We start from the raw sequence: 21,352 nt of genomic DNA, 5'->3' as shown, positions 1-21,352 counted from the left end.
AAATATAATATGCCTAATAAGGTGTTTAACTTATATGCATGATATGGCCACACGACAGAATAGTCACCTAAGAGAATAATAACAGATATATTTCGAATGATGAAGCCACTAAAATAAGAACAAGCTAATTAACAGTGTTAAATCTGTTTTGAAGTGTGTTAGTTAGTGATACTACTTTTACAAAGTCTTAGGGCATCTTTCTGGAACTCCAACCGGCTACAATTAGTGTTTTACAAATGATCTGATTGTAATGTATGAAAACCACATGGCATGCTTAATAGCCGAGGATTTCTTTTTCTCTATCGCTCAGCTTTTCAGCGACCACCATCCTCCTCATAAGGCTTAACATATACGGCCCTGTGTGGGCTCTGCATGTGATTAGTAGGACAGCAGGATTCAGGAAAGTTGCTCCGCTTTGAATGTCCTGAGCCAGTCCACATACAGGCCAGCCCTCTCCAGGGTCTGCTATACTGGAGTGTTCATCTGGTGGAAAAGAGCTTGAGGGCCCTTTCCTTCCTTAAGTTAGTGGTTCCGGGAGTGGTTTTATCACCCAACAATGTAATAAAAAAGTGGTTTATTTAATATAATCAATTTGCTGTAGATAATCTTAACAAAAAAATAATTTCTTAAAAGACTATAATGACTTTGGGCTTCAATTTCACAACGATTTTGTGAAACTGTCTTACTAATTTACATCAGAACTATTAAAAAAACTGACCTACATTTGAAGACAAGTCATATATATCTCTGTGCTACCAGCCCTGTGGTTTGTTTGAATAGGCCTACATTTTGTACCAAATTTCCTATTGTTAAACCTACAGGCCTACATTGACTCTTGAGAAGAAGAGACAATCCAGCAGCTTTTAGGAAATAGGCATGATATAATGACAGGACAAAAAGGCAGCACAATTGCTGCTAATTGTGTGTGGTATTTTGTATATCAAGCAGCCATGTCAAGAACAAACCTTGTGTGTTATGTAGTGATAAATAAAGGCTAATGTTTTTAATGTGTCCTTAAATCTTCTGTATATTATGTCATGTAAACATGTGACTCTTAACCAGGCCTGGGCTCAGTTCACTTTGGTTTCATGGGATGCAAATAGTGTTTTATATCAGCAACTCCATTGTCATTGATTGAGGAATCATCGCTGTATTTTTGTATTATAATTTGAACACGATGATTCTGATATGCCAAATGGGTGTGACCGCTTTAATTTTTTCTTTTCGGAACTGAACCCGCCATTGAGATTGTCCCTGTGACTGCAATAGAGGCAGCAAGTGAAACAACACATTGTGACAACAGTGAGATCATGCTAGGAGCAGAGACATGTTAGCAGGGACTCAGTGAATAATTCTCAGAATAAACAAGACTGAAAGTCGTAGAAATTGAAAATGATGTCTCTGGTTCTACCATGCTTAAACAACAGCAGTCATACAGTAGATCTTCCAAATTGTTAGATTTAAAGCTCCATTAAGCGATATATTTGGTAATAAAATAATTAAAGTAATCTGAAAGGGGTTAACACTGTAGATCTCACTGAGAGGTAACAACCAACTTTGTAGCTCTTTCAACTTAAACATTTTCTTAATATTTTAAATCCTTGTGATTTTCACTGATACCCACAACCACTGCCCCCATCCCTTAACGGTTTAAGTTCAAATGAGCTGATTAGATGGTTTTTTTATGTAGTTTGAGGTTTAATTTGATAAGAATGGTTTAACTTTAACTTTTTTAATAACTTCACACTTTTATTTTGAAAAATAGGTAATCTTGTTTTCCTTATAATGTATAAAACTGATTCAAATGTTATAATGAATCGTTTAATCCAACTATTTGTAAATCATACATGATGTAACATGCCATACATTTTAGTTTTTTGAAGACAAATCCCTATCAACTACCACTATATTATATTTTCTTTTACAAAGGGGGTGTCACAAATAAATGTCAAATATATTAAATATAATACATGTAAAGTAAATGTAAAATCAAAGAAATTATGGCAACAGATGTTGTCCATCTGTGGCGGGAATTTGTCTTAGATCGCAATTGATATAGAGTACTGGAGTATAAAGGACTAATTAATACTGCCCTTTCACGACCAAAAATCGCTTAATGTAGCTTTAACCACTGCTTTTAGGAATACAAATAACTGTGATCGTCATTAAGCAAAATGTGCAGAGAAAAGTTAAATTTAGAAGTGGATTAACAAAGACAGCAACACAGAGAGACTGGGAGAGGAAGGGGCAAAAGCATACAGCCATCTGTAGTGTGCTGTAAAGACACAGAAGTGAGAAACAAAGCTGCTTATCAACACACACACACACAGACACACACACACACACACACACACACACACACACACACGCACACACACACACACACACACACACACACACACACACACACACACACACACACACACACACACAGGTATATGGATCATTATTGACATTCAGATTTAAAATGTGAAGTGTGGTGAAGTCTGACACATTTTCCATTGTCTTTGTACTCCAGCCTATTGGACAACAATGTGTGATGTCAAAGTAATAACATGAAGCTTTTAGAATATTTGACTGGGTTCACATTAATAATGAGTGTAGAATATAGAAGTGCTAGTGCGAGGGAAGGTTCATGCTATATTTTTCTTATTTTCAAGAAATATAATATATCCGTGGACATTCTAATGAACAATAACATTCCAAGGAATTGTACGTAAACCCAATCTTTTCGTGCCCTTAAAAACTTGCTACATAAAAAGCTGAAAGGAATCAGTAACCAAAGAGAAAATTGCAGGGGTTTCAAATTAGAATAAAAAAAGAAGTTCTGAGGGATGTGACTAAAATTGTATCTGTATATAATATGTAACTATAGTATAGATAATAAACTAGTTATTTCTGAAGGACACACATTACATTTATATTGGAAAATGAACACACAAACATAGGGACACACACACACACATCTCACACACACACACACACACACAAACAGTGTGGGTCATAAACTCATATCAACAATCCGCCGATCCAGGTCTTAAAGAGCGAGTTCATCATAATTGTCGGAAAACCTGCATCCAAATTCTTCTCACCAAAGAGAATATGAACTCAGTTTTTTTTATGGTAATTTATATAGCAGCGGATGGCTGAAGCAGTTCACAGTTATAATTGTCTCATAATCTATTTTAATAGAAATTACACGGAGACAAAAAAGAGACTAAACATACTACTAACCAAATACATCCTTAGACTTTTTGTGATGAATTATTTCTTTAAGACCTGAAATCTCAACTTGTAACAGCCCTCCCTCCCCCAGTCGTCACAGCAACCACCACTAGCCATTGGTCAGAGGTGGTAACCATGGTCAGAATACAAACCACTCAGATGATGTCATCAGGGTAGGTGGATTATTATAACAACGAGTAAGCCACCATGCCCCATTCATCACACTCGCATACTGCAAAACCCAATTGGCACTAAAAGCTTGGGACTAGACTACATTGCTCCCCATGTTGTTTTCCTGAGCAGGGCTGCAGCCACAGCCGACACACTGGCAACAGACCACCTGACTAACACAGCAGGTGGTCAGCCAGTGTGTTCCCATCCAGTACTGTTAAGGCTTCACAGAATTCAGTGATGGGAAATTCTGATTCCACTCAACACTGTTAAGTCAGCTGTTAAAAACTACCCTTTTCAACAAGTTTTGTATGTTGAAAAATTAGCTGTGTAAAATGGGGGCAAAGTATGGGGACAGTATGCTAGGCAGTAGGTTAGTACTGTGAATGGTACATGGCAGTGCGGGTTTTGGCTAGCATTGTTATACTGATCCACCCACCTTAATGGGGATCCTTTGGGCGTGGCGATGCCGTAGCCCTTGGAGTCCAGGTTCCCGCCCACTTTCATGGTGTCACAGGGCTTCCTCTGCTCGATGTACTCGTTCATGGTGGACTCCAGCAGGTAGGCGTACTTCCCTTTGGACTTTCTCACGCGCAGCACGCCCTCCGAGGTTTTCTTGACGAACGGTGAAGGCTCTGCCGATTTCATGTACTGCCACATTTTGTCAAACAGGGCGATTTTAGAACGCTAAAAAAAGAGACAGACAGACAGACACAGATTAGATACTACAATTTAGTTTGTTCCACTTGGCTACCTTAAAGTACAAAGTGTGTCTCTAAGTGTTACCCCCAACTGCTGATAAGTGTGACAATGTGTAAACATTTTGAAATATATTACCTAACCTATCTAGTAAGCCATGTGCATGTACGTGTAGCTGCTTTGTTCTCTTCTGTTGCATTGCAAAACAACTGAAGCACAAAGCAGTGGCTTATTTCTACACTAGACATGGTGAAAACAGCAGATTGCTTCATTTATACAAGCCAAGGAAAACCAATCCATCAAGGATGTATGGCCAAGTCTTCCCATCCCGGGCAAACACTCTTTGAAACAGTCCTCTCAGAAAGAGGCTGTGGTCCATCAAGACCAAATCATCACAAAATTATTTATTTTTACATACACTAAAAATACATATATTTTAATGGTTATTAACTGGGGTACAGCTATCACCAGAGCAAGATGGGTTGCCTGGCATTTTGGCAGAAAGGTGGAAGACCCTTTGGAAAGTTAGAAAAAGTACCGCACACTCATTAAAGCTGGGGTATAGGATTTCTGATTGGTCAAAGTTAACATGAGCGAGGCTCCGATTCTCTGTTCTTATTGGCTGTTGGGACTGTCCATTCACTTTGGCATGACTTTGTTGGTGTAGAAGGTGTCAGGGAGGGACCATAGGGGAGGGACCAAAGAGAACAAGTGGATCGGTTGAGGTATTTGGATTCAAATCTCTATCCTAACTGCCATTTTTTCCCCAAATCCTCCACCCCAGCTTTAATGACATTTTTTTCCTTTTCTTCAACAACGTTTGGACCAATTGTCTCCCTCATGGAATCTGCCCACGAAAAGACAATGTAGCTAGCACTTTGACCCATTGACCGGCTGTGTCTATGTGTATGTAATGCATGTATTCATTTGATTGATTAAATATCCAGTCAAGAGATTTTGACCATTTTGTTGCGCATCCCTATTCATTTTCTATGGTGAAACTATGACTCACTCCTCACATTTCGCCAACAATATTGCACTGTGGGAATACAAACAGTGTTGTGTGCATGTATATTTATAACATTGCATGAGCTGCTTTATCTCCTCCATTCTCTCTCAGTACATTGTAGAAGCTGCTGCATATGTTCTGCCAACACCAGCAGCATCTATCTTCTGGCTTTGCTTCCTCCTATTTTATGTTTTAGGTCTTCTATTCTCATTTTCTTTTTCTTTTTTCTCCTCAACCTTTCATTTGGAAGAGCACGCAATTAAACTGTAATTGTTTTATGCATATGACAAATAAAAACGTGAACTTGACCTCAACATGATGGCATTTTCATTTGGGATTCACGGCTCAAGTCCGTCGGGGCAAGATGGCACTCATGTTACAGATAATTAAAATACATCAATCCCAGTGAGAAAAGAAATGCAAACAAAATTTACAGCAGTAGCTAATAGATTAAATCAACAGAGCTAAGAAAATAGTTCCTAGGGGAAGCTATAGTGGTTAAAAAGTCCCAAGGGCAACTTTGACTGCCTCTTACCATTTCTGCAATTAGTGGAATGTCTTATTTCCATAAGTCTTACTTATGTTGGTGCCGTCTAAATGGTGAAAGATTTGGAGTCACCACTAGGAGACAATGTTACTTAATGGGCGAGACACTTTCCAACTCAAAGAGATAGACTACAGCAGACAACTAGCCCTGCGTTCCAATCCCCCTACTTTCTGCTATTTAGTATGGTAAAAAAAAGATTTAGGATGTTCCAATTATTGTGGTCGGATTAAGCAAGCTTACAAATATCCGGGTGCCTAATAAATTTTAGCGTTGAAATCAGCATGCTATTTGGGCGATTCTGACCCACAATCCAGTGCGCACCGGAAGTGGCGTCACATTGACGGAGCCTCCATATGGAAACAAACGGGGATGGGACGGATATATAAGCAAGTTCAAGGGTAGGCTCAATGTTATGATGAAATAAATTAGTAAAAGTGTGTCCCAATTGTGTGCCTTGTCTACTGCATGCTTACTATTAATTGTTTTTTTATGATGGGCTGTGGTATGTAGAATAGACAAAAGAATGAGTGAGATTTGGAAACGCAGGAAAAGTCAGCAAATAGAGCAAACTGTTGAGGTCTAGTACAAACAGCTGGTAAGGTAATTTGTACTTGAGTGAGCCTGAAGTCCTTACCCTGAAGAACTCCTTGGTGGATCCAGAGTCCAGGGTCCCGTATGCGATCTCTGTCTGTTTGGCCAGGTCCTCAGCACTCTCAATGGGAGAAACCATCCGCTCCACCGTCAGGAAGGCAGCCAGGTTAGCAGTGTACGAGGAGATGATGATCAGAGTGAAAAACCACCACACACCACCCACAATACGACCGGAGAGAGACCTGTGCACAGACACACACACACCAAGGTATGCCATTATAACAGTCTCATAACTCATGTCTTTGTTTGTTTGTGAGTAACACATGAGCTAGATGGGAGGAGTGAACATTTCATTAGAATGATTCAAAGCTTTTTTTGGTCAGTTATCATATGTGATTTTGCCCTAGACAGACAAAGTCCTCACTAGACCTATTGGTAACTTCAAATCATTTCTCATTTGGTCCATCTCTCTTCTTAATTTAACACCATTACATTGTTTAGTTTTTTCAATCTACACTCCCAGGTCAGGACAAGATTATAACGGCTGAATCTTTAGTAATTTGGGTTTAAAAAAACAAAACATCAATCTGACTTTGATTCTTACTCCCTGCACAAAATCTAGAAGTTGTGGTATTACTTTGGCCCTCTATGGACCATTGTGGCATTGCATCCTGGGAACACACTTCCTCTTTTGGTATTGCAGCATTATAGCAGTAGTAGTATGCTTCTTGTGTCTGTATCAGAGTCAAGGGCTTTGTACCAAAAAAACATAAAATATTGCTGTGCCTGGACTGGAACCACTTGTAGCGAGTGACCATTATCAAGCAACCACCTATGATCAGGGCTGCCAATTATGTTGCAGTTTTTAAATCGCTCTTAAAAACCCACTTGCTTTTCAGTACTTTTATGTCTTTATTTCATTCTTACTTTATTTGTGTGTACTGTGTTCTACTTGTGTTTTTAATTGTTTTGTAAAGCAATTTTTAAATGTGTTTAAAAGGTGCTGTCGCTGCAATGAATTATGAAGTAATAATTAATAATTCATATCCACTATACTTCTGCTTATTCTTCCACCTGTTTTTTCTAGCTTCAATTCAGCCTGCACCGTTACACTTAGAAGAGCAAAAATGGTACAGAACCATAGATAGTATAGTACAGAACGTGCGTCACCACTCCACAAGGTTTTCTATTTTTCACTTATTAAATTTTCCACGAGGTGGCACTGTTATTAAGAGAGACTAGAAACTGACATGTTTGCCCATTCTTCTTTGAAAAATAGCTCAAACTCAGTCAGATTGGATGGAGCGTGTCTCTGAACAGCCATTTTCAAGTCTTTCCAGAGATTCTCAATTGGATTTAGGTATAAACTTTGACTGGGCCATTCTAGTCAACGTTTAGACCAAAGCATATGCAGTTAACACATGCATATGCTTTGGTCTAAACAATTCCATAGTAGATCCGGCTGCACAACTGTGTGTTGGTCTATCACATAAAACCCCAATAAAATAAATGTACATGTGTGGTTGTAACCTGACAAAATGTGGAAAAGTTCTAGGAGTCTGAATACTTTTCTAAGCCACTGGATTGCAGCTAACGGCAGCACAGAAGTTGCTCACGAGCAAAATCCACCTCTTTCTCTGGTTTCAAAGCAGATGAAGCAGAAATAGCTTTTTAATGTTTAAAACGTGCAGAGAAGCACAGGTGTTTTGTCAAAAGCGTATGTGTGTGGTTGCAACAAAATCATGTTTGATAAAAAAGATCAGAAATTCAGTCATTCTTAACTAGAAGAAAAACAGAAATGAGTGTACCAACCTTGGTGAGATGTCACAACCCTGCCGCATGAAAGCACCCAAAGAGAACCAAAGGGAGTTAAAGATCCCAAACTCATTTATGGATTCAGTAGTCAGCGGCAAAGTTCCATCCTCTGGCTCCTCAAGTGTCCACTCGTAGGGGCTGAATCGGGATACCTGCAAAGTGATATGAATAAGTTTTTTCACACTACCTAAAATAAAACACATTTCCTCATTACAGGAGAATGTATACTGTTCATGCAGGATTTTGTATTGACAGAAGTTGTCAAATCTCTTCAGTCTGACTCGGAACAATTATCCAAGTGCGTGAGATTGCTGGAAGGAACTTCATTTCCTAAAACTAAACAATAAGACAACTGAGATCATTGCATTTGGTATATCTGAACTCCTGGATGGCATCAACAGTGTACTTGGGAACCTAGCCTCCTACAGCCGCCCTTTTGTTCGAAACCTTGGAGTTAATTTTGACAATGGTTTTAAATTTGACAAACAAATAGTTCAGTCGTCAAGAAAACCTTTTTTCAGGCGCGACTCCTGGCAAAAGGGAAGCCCTATCTCCCTACAAATGACTTTGAGAGAGTCATACACATGTTTATAATGTCTTGTTTAGATTATTGCAATTCCCTTTGTTTTGGTGTGGACCAATGTTTGCTCCGTCGCCTGCAGCTGGTACAAAATGTGGCTGCTCGTCTCCTCTCTGGGAAGAGGCAATATGACCACATCACCCCTGTTCTTGCCTCTCGCCACTGGCTTCCTGTGTGTTTTAGGATCCAGTTCAAGATTGTATAATTAGTTTTTAAATCATTGCATGGGCTGGCACCTCAATATATGTCTGAGCTGCTGCACATTTATGCTCCAGTCAGAGCAATGTGGTAAGCTCAACAGATGCTGCCAGATGTCCTTAGGTCCAGGCTAAAAACCAAAGGTGACAGAGATTTTACTGTGGCTGTTTACTGTCTTCCCTTAAATGAAAGAACTGCCAAAACTTAAATGTGTTGCACTGAGCTGAAAATCCCCCTCATAGAACTTTCACATTGTAAACGCAACCTGTGTTTCATGCAAAACGCCTCCTTTCCTGTGTCATGTGTTAAATTGAATTAAAAAGCAACTGTAATGGACCACTTGGATCAGACTGTCTATGAACAGATCAAAATGGCAATCACAATCTGTACTTGTTTACTTGATATAATAGCAAAGCCTGTCAAAGCAGTTCAGCAACATCTTCACTTGATTTGAACAATTCCACTTCACGGAGAAAACATGCCCATCAGTAATCAACACAGCTGTCTTAAGTGAATTACCAGGATCTGAACTGTATCTAGGCTTCAAATATGTCTGCACATTTCAAACTGAATATTCAAGCAAGCCAGAGAGATGCACCAATCCACTATTTTTCAGTCCGATACGGTTTTGATATCGACCGGATACCAATGCTGTCCGATATCATATTTATTATACATTTCTTTGTTGGTGGTAATGTTATGTGTAAGGTTAGGAAGGATTAAGAAACACATACATTCTAATTTAGAAGAGCAACAAATATTTAAAAATGCATAAAAGATTATCTGAATTGCTTTGAACGGTTTGAATACAGAAGAACATCACAACTCAACTTTTTAATTAGCTAAATTCTTTTTAATGTGTGCTATATCACAAAGCTCTCTTCCCTACCTATAACATCCCAACATTGGTGGTCCTTAGTGACAGCCACGGTGAACTTATTATACCTTAGATTTCAAAACACAGACTTACCAGAAAGAGTACAACACTGACTCCAATATAGGCAAAGACAATGCACATCCAGATTTCATAGGCCAGCGGGTCCAGGAAGGAGAAGACTCCTGGTTTGGATTTCTGAGGCTTTTTGATCATGATGGAGATGCCGAGAGACATGAAGGGTTTGGAGAAGTCTATCACCTCTTCACGGACCAGAGTGATGGTGAGGGGAGCCACTGCTATGTCTGCTTTCTGATGGAGAGAAAAAGACAGAGTGAGAGTTTTTGACAATGTTATTTATTCATTTAAATGAATGGGTAATGCGTTAACAATAGCCTACAAAAACAAGCATTTCAAATTATATCAGAGGCTTTTTACATGAGATGAGATGAGATTCAACTTTATTGTCATTACACATATACACGTATTAAGTAACGAAAAGAGGTTTGGCATCTCACCAGAAGTGCAATAAACAGAAAGTGCAGGAATCTGTGCTATGTACAATTACAAAATGTACAGATGTAGACAAAACATTAGAATTATTGGGTGTATATGGATGGCTGGATAAATGGGATGCTATAAATATAAATAAATGCTATAAATATAAGTATATTTTTAGGATTACATTATACAGATCAAGGTGCAGTGAGCATGCTATACTAGATTACAGATATATACAGAATATGGACATATTGTACAGGTCCATAACTTATTGAGGTGATATGAACATACTACTGTATATACAATAATACAGGTGGATCATAGATGAGTGTGCATGACCATGAGGAGTGGTGGGGGGATGATGGGTGTGAGGTGATGAGCAGGGGAAGGGGGTCAGCGGGGGGAAGAGTTCAGTAGAGAGACAGCTCTGGGGAAAAAGCTATTCTTCAGTCTGCTGGTTCTGGTCCGGAGGCTTCTGAAACGCCTACTGGAGGGCAGAAGGGCAAACAGTCTTTGGGAAAGGTGGGAGGAGTCTTTAAGGATGCTGTGAGCTCGCCGTAGACAGCGTTTTCTTTGGACGTCCTCAATGGGGTGAAGTGGACACCTTGGGATGCGCTGGGCGGTTTTTACCACCCGCTGTAGCGCCTTACAGTCAGTTTCCGTACCAGACTGTGATCACATAGCGGTAGAAGTTCATCAGTACAGCTGAGGACAGGTGGTGTCTCTTCAGTGTCCTCAGGACTTAACCAGACTGGAGGTGTTAGTGGACCAGGTGATGTGGGTCCCCAGGAAGCAGAAGCTGGAGACACATTCAACAGCCATCCCATTGATGTGAATAAGGTTGTGCGTGCTTCCTCTTTTTCTCCTGAAGTCCACGATGACTCTTGCTGCAGGCTATTGCCTTTTCTTTTCCTTTACCGGGTCGTGGTGTAATTTTGCGATCATGATGCGTGGCTTGTTGTTGCTCAGCCGCCCAATTCGGTGAACCCGGTCCACTTTGATCCCGTGGGGAAAGTTGTCAGCTCCCAGGAGTTTAGGCAACAGGTCTGACACAAACGTCGTAGGCGAGCCCTTCTCAATCTTCTCGGGCAGACCCACAATTTTGATATTTTGATATTTTGATCGCCCTTCGAGGTCACACACTTTTGCTTTCAAGAGTTTGTTCTGAGTAGACAGCACGTTGCAACTTTTTTCCAGCTCGGTGAGGCGCGTCTCGTGCTGGACTAGAGTCTCCTCCAAGCTGGTTATGCGAAGAGTTTGTGGCCAAACTAGTTTTCACCTCAGCGCGGGACAACTCTAGGTTGTCAAACCTTGTGGTCATAGAGTTTTCCAATCGTCTATTGGCCTGTATGATAGAAGACGGGGAGTCAACCTCCATCGGTGTTGACGAGAGGTCATCACTGGCACTAGCCAAGCCTGGTGAGCTGCTAGCTAGCTCGTTTAACAAAAGTCACCTCCAGCGTCTTTGAAGTTTTTTTCTTGGTCCTCCCCATCTTAAAGAGCTTTATGCGTAATTTGCCACAGTCAAAAGGCTTAAAAATTTGCGATTTGTATTTAAATGGTGGAGGAGATGAGTAAAAAAACACAACCTACTCCATGGCCTGCTCACTAGCGCCCTCTTCCATGAGATGGATGTCTACCTACAGAACTTTCCTATTACTGGTCGATTACTCTGTTTTTTATGTCAAATTGCCAAAAGAATAGAGTGTGTGTGTGTGTGTGTGTGTGTGTGTGTGTGTGTGTGTGTGTGTGTGTGTGTGTGTGTGTGTGTGTGTGTGTGTGTGTGTGTGTGTGTGTGTGTGTGTGTGTGTGTGTGTGTGTGTGTGTGTGTGTGTGTGTGTGTGTGTGTGCGTGTGTGTGTTAGGGCTGCTCGGTTATGGCAAAAATGATAATCACGATTATTTTGATTGATATTGTAATCACGGTTATTAAAGATGATTATTCATTGTAGGGATGCACCAAAATGAAAATTCATCCAATTCTTTCAACATTACATAAACAAAACTCCCAATTATGCTCCTCAAACATAGCCTACAACTAAAAAGCCACACAAAATAAATAATCAGTAAAACCTTCGAATCTAAGAGTAAAATTAATATTTTACTAGGGATGTGATTGTGAACCATTCATTGATTTGTACTTCGACTTATAAGAGGAGGTAGGCTATGAATCTACAAAAAGATCGACTTATTGCCTTTTTTTTTTTTGCAGTGCACGTTGAGTTGCTGTTAAAAAAAACTACACCACAGCTGACACCGTAATGTTCACTGAACATTACGGTGTCAGCGCTCTGATGCAAATTCTGAAGTCTGAACATTGTTCAGACTTCAGAATTTGCATCAGAGCGCTGATCATAAAAATTAGACGCTTTATTTAAACGAAATCCATGCTTAGGTGCTGGTTGTAACTTTTCGTCTGTAGACTGAAACTATTGGAGGGGGTGCGTCTCACTGTATATTTGCTCTTGTCGCGCAGATAGTTTGCCGACATGGCACAATATATTCAGGCTCGACAAATGCAATCAGAAAGCGGAAGCCTTTCCCCTCGACAGCGTTAACGTGCAGGAATCCCCGACTATCATTTTACCCGTAAAGCCACAGAGCTTTTCTGCGCGGCGGCTCACACCGGCAAGTTCTCACAGTGAATGACACCGTTACCCACCGCCATCACAGTGTCTCACTCACACCATGTTTCACCGAGTGAAACGCTGCTTCAATCGCGCAAGGCTTTTGTGTTTCGGTGTAACATCCTGGACGAGCGTTTTAACTTTATGCTGAATAAACAATTGCACTGGAATCGCTGAAAGCGACAGTGTTCGGGCGGGGGCGGGGCGGAGCGCAGGTGGAGACAGAAGGGTGCGCTGCATTTACTACACATGACCCGGCGTGCCGCACAATAACCGTTTTATTACGATTATCTTGTTTTCATGACCGAGGGAAGCCACCAAAATCGAAATTCAATTAATTGCCCAGCCCTAGTGTGTGTGTGTGTGTGTGTTTTAAATCTTACCCCATACACCAGCTCTCCAACCATACCATTCCAGATCTTGGTTTCTGCATCTCTTGCTCCGTATTTTCCATCACTAACAATCTTTAGCTGGTAGCGTATCCCACAATGCTTTGCAATCTCTGCAGCCAGGTCAACACAGTAACCTAGCATCATTTAAGAAAATAAAAAATGAAGGAGAAATTAATGACAAAAAAGATATAACATGTTCTGCATATTGTAAATGGACTTGTCTTATATAGGGCTTTTTAGTCAATTTTCTCAGCCTCAAAGCGCTTTACATTTCTTACCACATTCACCCATTCACACACACTCATACACCGATGGCAGTAGCTGCCATGCAAGGTGCTCTCTGAACCATCGAGAGCAACGTGGGGTTCAGTGTCTTGCCCAGGGACACTTCGACATGTGGTGGGTAGGCGGGGGAACGAACCTCCGACCCTGCAATCCAGTGGACGACCGCCCTACCCACTTCGCCACTGCCGGCACTTGTATGCAAAAACTGTATAAGTATTGGTTTTGGAAGTGGTTTGGTGGTTGTACAATAGTTGGTGGCAGTGAGAAACTTGGGTTAGACTGTAGAGCAGCTTTTCTGTAGCTCTGAAAATAAAAGACTAAACAAATGTAAATAAAAAGACACATACAGTATACAGGCATACCTTCATAACGGTCGTTGTCTTGAAACAGCTCAGAATTCTTCTTCATCATCACGTAGGGGGCTTCCTACACACACACACACACACACACACACACACACACACACACACACACACACACACACACACACACACAGATGTTAACAGGCTTTACTGTGAATCGTGATGTGCTTTCCATATTTCGAAGCTGACTATGAAATCACTCTAAATGGTAGAGAAAACCCAGCCTTCTAATATATGAATCACATTGTGTCATTAATATCCATTTCTGTACTTGCATTTAATTTGTACTTTACAATGCATAAAACAATATAACATTTTTGTCCACCAAAGTGGGAATTTTTCTTCACTACAGCTTTGTGGAACACAACATGATTACACTGAAGACAGAAATTAAAAATTAACTATTTTCTAACCATGGCAATCTTTCCACAATTTTATAGTAGTGAAAAATAAATGAAAATGTTATACAATTTGTAATTCAATATTTTAAGAGGGAAGGGCAATTTAAAATAAAACTAAATACAACAGTTCAAATAGGCGTCAAAATAAAAGCACAATTTCCTGTTTAAAATGTCAATTGCTTAGGGAACGAGAGCCTTTTATTTAATATTCCATCTTGACTTTGCACAATGTCAAAATGGCTCACAACATTGAATGTCACGAGCACTGTAAAACAGTAACACAATGTTCTTTTCCTCAGATCAGAAATTGTTTTGCTATTATATTCCATTCATGTAAAATAAATTTAAAGGAACAAAGCCATTATCTTTCCATACAGTATGTTTTACATTACTAGCTGTTTTTGTTTTTGGAGCTCTGTTTGTAAGCCTACACAATTTATGTTTTTGTAATTTGTTTATTTGTTTTTTTAATATACCTACAGAACACTACTTATATACAGACATTGTGTGTTGTCGATTTTGTACATAAATATCATATATAAACATTACTTTTACCTACCTGTCTTTTAATATACATTAGTTCTATGTTTAACTTTAGTTGTCTTTATTCATCATTTGTGTGTCTATTTCTATTTTCCTGTAAGTGAGTCATATGTATGTGTACACATCCTTAACCAATAACGCTAATTCTGATACTGACAACCACCAACAGCTTATTTTTCACTGAATTGTTACATTGCTGTGTATTCTTTTATTGACTTGGCCAGCACTTTCACATGGTGACAAATCCACTGCGTTGTTTTTGTCATTACCAGTATTGTTGTAACGATGACTGTCTTGTTTTCCATTCCCCCTGTGTCGTTAGGGTAGATGTCTGTCTTTGTCACAACCATCTTATCCACCTCATTCCAGTAGCCGATCTGAGAGCACACAGAGGGAGGTCAGCTATCTAACATAAAGATATATGCTGATGATGGCAAATTGATTTTTTTTACTTACCTTTATAGGTCCATTGGTCTTCAGCTCCATGACTGTCACTGAATAGTTGATTCTCTTACCATACTGGTCAAACTGAATGTTCCCTGTTAAACCATCCACACGCACCTACACACAGACACACAAACACACACACACGTCTTATTTAGGCTCACAAGTTCAAGTTAAAAAATATTGGCAAAGAAACATTCCTACATCATTAAGTTGTGACAATTTAACGTTATGTAACATATATATTTAAACATTTTCCTTTATGACCTGATTTTGTCTAATGAGTAATCACTTTAGTGCAATTTTGACATAATGTGTCATTCTGGAAAACTAGCTGGCAAATTTGGAGTCCGACATTAAGGCTACCTTAAATGGCTGCAGCACCAAGTAAAAGATAGAGCCACCCAAAATGAGTTACAACAAGACAAATGCCAAGATCTAGTGGAGAGGTGGAGTAGGAATAATATCAGAATCATTGGTACCTTGTGACCTGCTGCACTATAACATCTGCTTACAGGGCCTGATGATGGATAGTGCTATGATCTGCCAACACTACGCTAAAGTGGGGCTGTGTTTATAAAGCCGCCTTACAACCTGGCTCACCCAAATACCATGCTGATTGCAACACTAAAAATCTCAACCGGATGTAGTAGTGCATCCGGGTATTTTTAAGCATGCTAAATCTGACCACAATAATTGGGACACCCTAAATCTTACTAAATACCATAAATACCATACTACATAGTAGGGAAATACGGGGATTGGAACAGAGGGAGAGTTGCAATGCAGTCAATGCTTCATTACCTACGTATGTTCCCCCTCACACAAAGACTAACCACTAACTACTTTAACAGGAGTTGCTCAGTCTCTCTCTCTCTCTCTTAGTAAGGATCTAATCCCCATGGTTACCTGTTTAAGGGCTCGTTCAATCTCCACCCCCTGTGCCCAGGGCACCGCTGGATTGGCCAGACAGTCCCCACTGTTGCCACGACGACTCATGTCTACTCTTTGCTTGTGAAGGAAACGGAAGGCCTCAGTCATCACATGGACAGCGTCATAGGTGAGAGCCGAGGTGTACTGAAAAACACAGCAACACTGGCATAAGTATTACATACATTTCTTCTTTATTTAGATTTTTTTTTCAACAAGTTTGACACATCGTTATCAAAATACACCTGACACAAAACAACATTAATTATAAAGTGTCATAAAATCATGGTGGATGATGACAAAATATTCTTTCAGGAAATCTGAATGTTGTCCGCATGCTACACAATCACAGCATGAACACATAGCAACACAAATCTGCAGCCCAGGGCTCAGGTTGTGTTTTTCTTAACACTTAATAAGAACAATCTTCTAGATTGAAATTTTTTCAGACTGATGTGATCGTATAAACTGCCTCACCTACTGTATTTCAACTTGTTAATTGTTATGGTTATCATATTTTAAAATTTGACACAGCAAAATCTTTTTCTAATATATTCCAAGAATAAAACATGTATTGTCCTACTTGAAAAAGAGGCTGTTTAATGAACCAGCATTAATCCAATGCCTCCCATACTTAACACCATGTTGTAGGTGAGCCCTCTGATGTGTGAAGGTGTGTGTGTGTGGTTACATTGTAGCAGCCTGGTGTCATTTGTACATTATGTAACCAAAGCAGACACAAAATGGATGGCCGTGCGTAGCAGCAGTGCACTTCTAAAATAGCAGATATATTAACACATGTGGCCTGCCTCCTTTTGATGGCCACAGGGATTAAATGAACCTGAAGAAGAAGAAGCTTTTGCTTACAGTAAACAGCTGCTGTGGGACGCAGCTGGCTGGAGAGCATTTAAGAAGAAATTATGAAAAATGTAAGAGCCAGAAATAGATGTTGTCCTGAGACATTTATTCTCGGTGCAAAATGTCTGAGGCCCAGTTTCCACCAAAAATATCTATAGTAGGGGAGAACGGGGTAAGTAGGCACACTTTTTACTCTAGTGAGAATTGCTCATCACCAAACATCTTTCAAAAGTCATTCCTACATTAAATTGAAGCTTAAGGTGTTGGCTTGAAATGTGTACCCCTCACTTTTTCTATCTTATTGTAATAAAGAAGAAATTAATCATCAAAGACACCCTTACACATTGTGACAGCCAACCCCATCAAGGGGTCGGTTGTCACACACTATGGGGTTGTTTGTCACAATGTTATCTTAATGGGAATACTCATAAAAAGAAGGAAAGAAAGTAGAACTAAATTTGAACATTTAATTGCAATGTCAAGTTGACAAATAGGCCTACATAACGTACTGTAGCCTTGGCAACTGGTCTAGTTTGGGATGCACTGGGTTGTTTTGATTTTGTTGCCCTTTTTTCTTTTGCATGCTAGCTGCCTCTTCCTGCTCTATTCTTTCCTTCTCTGGGGTGTCAGTGAGGATACAGCTTAACAATTTATTTCATTATTGGGTTCCTTTTCTGGCTGTAGCCTTTGGATAACATGTGACAACCAACCCCCCAAAAAATGTGACGACCAATCCCAACTTGAATTTCTTGCTAGCATCAAGGACAACAACCATCTGACAACTAATTAGCTTGCTAACCACAATCTAAACTATAGTTTACCCTTCACACTTTTTATGGGTAACAACTGTTTTGTTATGAACCCATTGTGTAAAAGCCTAGAAGAAAAATACTGAGGAGCTAAATATTTTCAATTTGACATGAAAAACACAAACAGTCCTCTCACCTCAAATTCAGCAGTCTAACTCCAAGGAAGACTATGTAGGTGACAACTGATCCCAATTCTGGATATTTACATACCAAAATTTCACAGACAGCGCCTTCTGGTTCCGAGATATAACGATTGTGACAACCAACCCGTGTGACAAATTACCCCGTTCTCCCCTATATAACTTGAAAATATCAAGGCCAGGAAAATGTCAAACGTTGGGAGTGCTGCTAGTGCTGGGCATTGTCATGTCCTCATAGGGCCCACAAGAGTATTCAGGTCATACATTAACCGTGAACCATGTTACACAAAGTCATAAGGTGAATCACAACAAAAGATTATGTACTTGAGCAGTCATTACATCACCCTTGATCCTGATCCCACAAGTGTTATTGTAGATGTGCTCCTTACCATCAACCCCAAGAAGTACATGGGAGAGGACAATTTGGACTAGGACTGTTATGACGATTTATATCCTCTGACTAAACAGAAACGTCAATCGTTTCATTTTATACAATATCGTTTATTTCATTGTGTTGCAAATCACACTCTTCACGACACAAACTCTACATGTAGCTCGCAGTTAAGTTACTGTTAAGTCAAACTGAACATTTCCTACAGCTTAGCTTCACATTAAAAGCATTTAAGTTGACTTTTTTATTTGAAGCAGTAACACAAATGTAGCGCTTAATAGCCCCGCTGTGCTCCCATCACTGGTAGCATGTTGTATGTGTTTGACTACTCAGTGAAAGTTCAGAAAAGAAAGCTTTCAATTTGCAATAGGCCTACTTGTGACCCTGCGCTCACACCAAAAGCCTCATGAACGTTAGTGGCAGCCGCCAGTCTTTCATTTTCGCTACAAAGGGCGACTGGAGCCTCGGCTGTAGCAGCTCCACGGCAACCACCTGAGCGCACACAGGTGTATTATAGTGTAAGTCCTAACAGTCTGAAATAAGCTGTGGAGGAACGACTCCTAAAACATTCCCAACAACCAGTTTAATTTAGGCTTAGTTGTACAAATACTTCCTACTAAATACAAATCGGTTTTCTATATGTTATATATGTTATATGAAAAATATGCTAAATCAACAAATGTATTGTTATCAGGATATGAAATTACTAACCCCAAGAACACTACGTAATGTGTATTGTACATGAAAACATTTAAATGTGCACGCTAAGAGTGTTTCTCTATTGAGTGTAAACATTCAAAATTGGTTAAAGGACTTCATGGATTACTACTGTCAATGAAACGGGCAGCATCAACCCTCCATGAACTTGACCGTGGAGAGGAGGGACCCTGGATCTTTAAGTCTGTGCTTGAGAAGCTGGACATATCATTGAATTTACTCAATTGCTCTCCTCCCCCCCCCCCCCCCGTTGTACTTTGTATTGTCTTTTAATGTCCTATGCGTCTGTAGTCTTGTATGCATATACAGTATGTTTGTGATTGTTTTGTCAGAAATTAAAAAATAATTCTATAAATTACAAAAAGATCAATAATAATATTTCATTGCTGGAGAAATGAACTATAATTCATGTAAACTAATATACAGTCAACTAGCCCCTTGAGGTTCAAATCTTACTCTTATCCGTGCATCGGCTCCAGGATACTCCTTCTCTTCCAGCGCCTCCCAACGTTGGTCAAACTTTGCCACCACTGGATCGTCAAAATCTACGATCTGAAAGCCAGACACGTTGGCCCCTCCGTACTGGATTTTAGACAGGTCTCCATCCACAAAGCCCTGGAACAACAAAGAAGCATGTAGCTGAACACTTTGGATTTATGTTGGGAAAATGTTTGTTCTATTATATTCTGATCTGAAGGAGTCTCTGAATGTGCAGGCAATTGTTCACATGTTTTTGATCATGTCACATTGAAATATAGATATGGTTAACACCTCCAACAACTTTGATTTCTATAACTACCATCATTTTAGGAGAATATTAATAACACAATACAGCAATCGGGACCAATTTGGTCAAACAGAGGATAGATCAACAATAGAATAACTAACAGAGCCTGCCTGTCAATAGAAAATCATGAGAAAAATGCAGACTTATTTTCCATGTTGCACTACTTATTTGCTTGCTATGCTAACATCAGCATACCTACCTACTAAAGCTCGACCATGTCCATGAACTGTATGCTGAGTCACATTAAGCAAGAGAGAGCATGTGCTTTAAAGCTGTCTCCACATCTTCCTCCGTGTTTACAAGTTATAAGCACATGAACGACCCTCCAAAGCAGTAATTAGGCTACGAGTGGGAAATTACATTTTACGGTAGCAAAAATGGTTAAAAAGCAGTGTCAACAATTGACAGTAACACAAATTGTGTCTTTATTTTCTTTGAAGAAGCAATCAATTATGTATAAGTAATTGCAAATGTATTATATAAATATATAACATACAAAAACAAACAACAAATAGTTTGAAAATTTTAAAAAATCCCATGTGGGTTGCATTGTGTATACTAACTAAGACAACAATCACCTGGGGACTCATTTATAAAGGCTGCAGGGCACAAAAACCTTGTGTCAACCCGGGTGAAATGTGCGTTAGCATTTTACACCACAAAAGTTGGTATTTATAGAAATATTCTATGCGGAGAAGTGTGCGTATTCCCATGCCAACTTTCGTCCATGCGTAGAGCTCCTGCAAGGTTTTCCAGACTTGGGGAATCAGCGATACTCAATGGCAACACCATGAAATTAAGCTGGTTATTAAATATCAGCCACGAAAAAAACAACCTTAAGTCTAGCCTCCATGTTTGGCAGTTTGTTTTCTGCATGGCGGATCACTTGAATGCGTGTATAATTCGGACTGCACAAGTGGGAAGTTACGATATTTCCGAGGAGCACATGAAGACAGCAACAGATTGGATCCTCTTTCCTTTTTTTTCTATTTTTAAAGCATGTGGCCCCAATTATTTTTGATAAAGTTGACCCACCTGCTCACATTCCACTAGGAATGGACTTTTTTGCACTGTGACCTACTCAGGGACTACTGCCACACTGTATACTCTAGCCAGCAATCACCCATTACCACATCATCTATGTTGCTTTGGAGCTTTTGTTACAGCTCTTCCTGCCAGCATACATCATGTTTGTACAATCTTAGTTTGTTTGGATGTGACTGTTTCCACTGCCAGCCAGTAAGGTAATGACACCAAGGTAAGGTGTCACACATGTCTAGGTATATAGAGTAAAGACAGACAGTGACTTACCAGGTTAGCGATGATATAGTGGTATCCCTTCACATGCCTGCCTATAGTGATCACCTGATGGGACGAGAGTAAACATTGCGTCAATAATAAACAAGAAAAAAAACTTGTTTAAACTCTCATCAAAATGGAGTTGGGCACAACACTGA

At 39.7% G+C, this 21,352-nt stretch overlaps 1 protein-coding gene across 3 annotated transcripts in view; it reads right to left on the bottom strand.

Annotated features, from left to right (window-relative positions):
* Positions 1–21,352, bottom strand: part of LOC307251559 (glutamate receptor 2-like) — a gene marked incomplete at both ends in the record, with an annotated part of 61,709 nt that overhangs the window by 19,717 nt on the left and 20,640 nt on the right. For all 3 annotated transcript variants that reach the window (XM_080028928.1, XM_080028927.1, XM_080028929.1), the window contains 11 exons: positions 3,836–4,083; positions 6,286–6,484; positions 8,055–8,209; positions 9,806–10,021; positions 13,220–13,362; positions 13,876–13,939; positions 15,089–15,196; positions 15,276–15,380; positions 16,173–16,340; positions 19,565–19,723; positions 21,207–21,260. In XM_080028928.1, coding sequence (XP_079885054.1) covers positions 3,836–4,083; positions 6,286–6,484; positions 8,055–8,209; positions 9,806–10,021; positions 13,220–13,362; positions 13,876–13,939; positions 15,089–15,196; positions 15,276–15,380; positions 16,173–16,340; positions 19,565–19,723; positions 21,207–21,260 — 1,619 coding nt within the window. The remainder of the gene's footprint in view (positions 1–3,835; positions 4,084–6,285; positions 6,485–8,054; positions 8,210–9,805; positions 10,022–13,219; positions 13,363–13,875; positions 13,940–15,088; positions 15,197–15,275; positions 15,381–16,172; positions 16,341–19,564; positions 19,724–21,206; positions 21,261–21,352) is intronic.

Source organism: Ammodytes marinus (genome assembly GCF_949987685.1).
Source record: "Ammodytes marinus genome assembly, chromosome: 6".
Taxonomy (NCBI): Eukaryota; Metazoa; Chordata; class Actinopteri; order Uranoscopiformes; family Ammodytidae; genus Ammodytes; species Ammodytes marinus.
Note: the sequence above shows the minus strand (reverse complement) of the source record. Positions and strands in the feature narration are given on the sequence as shown.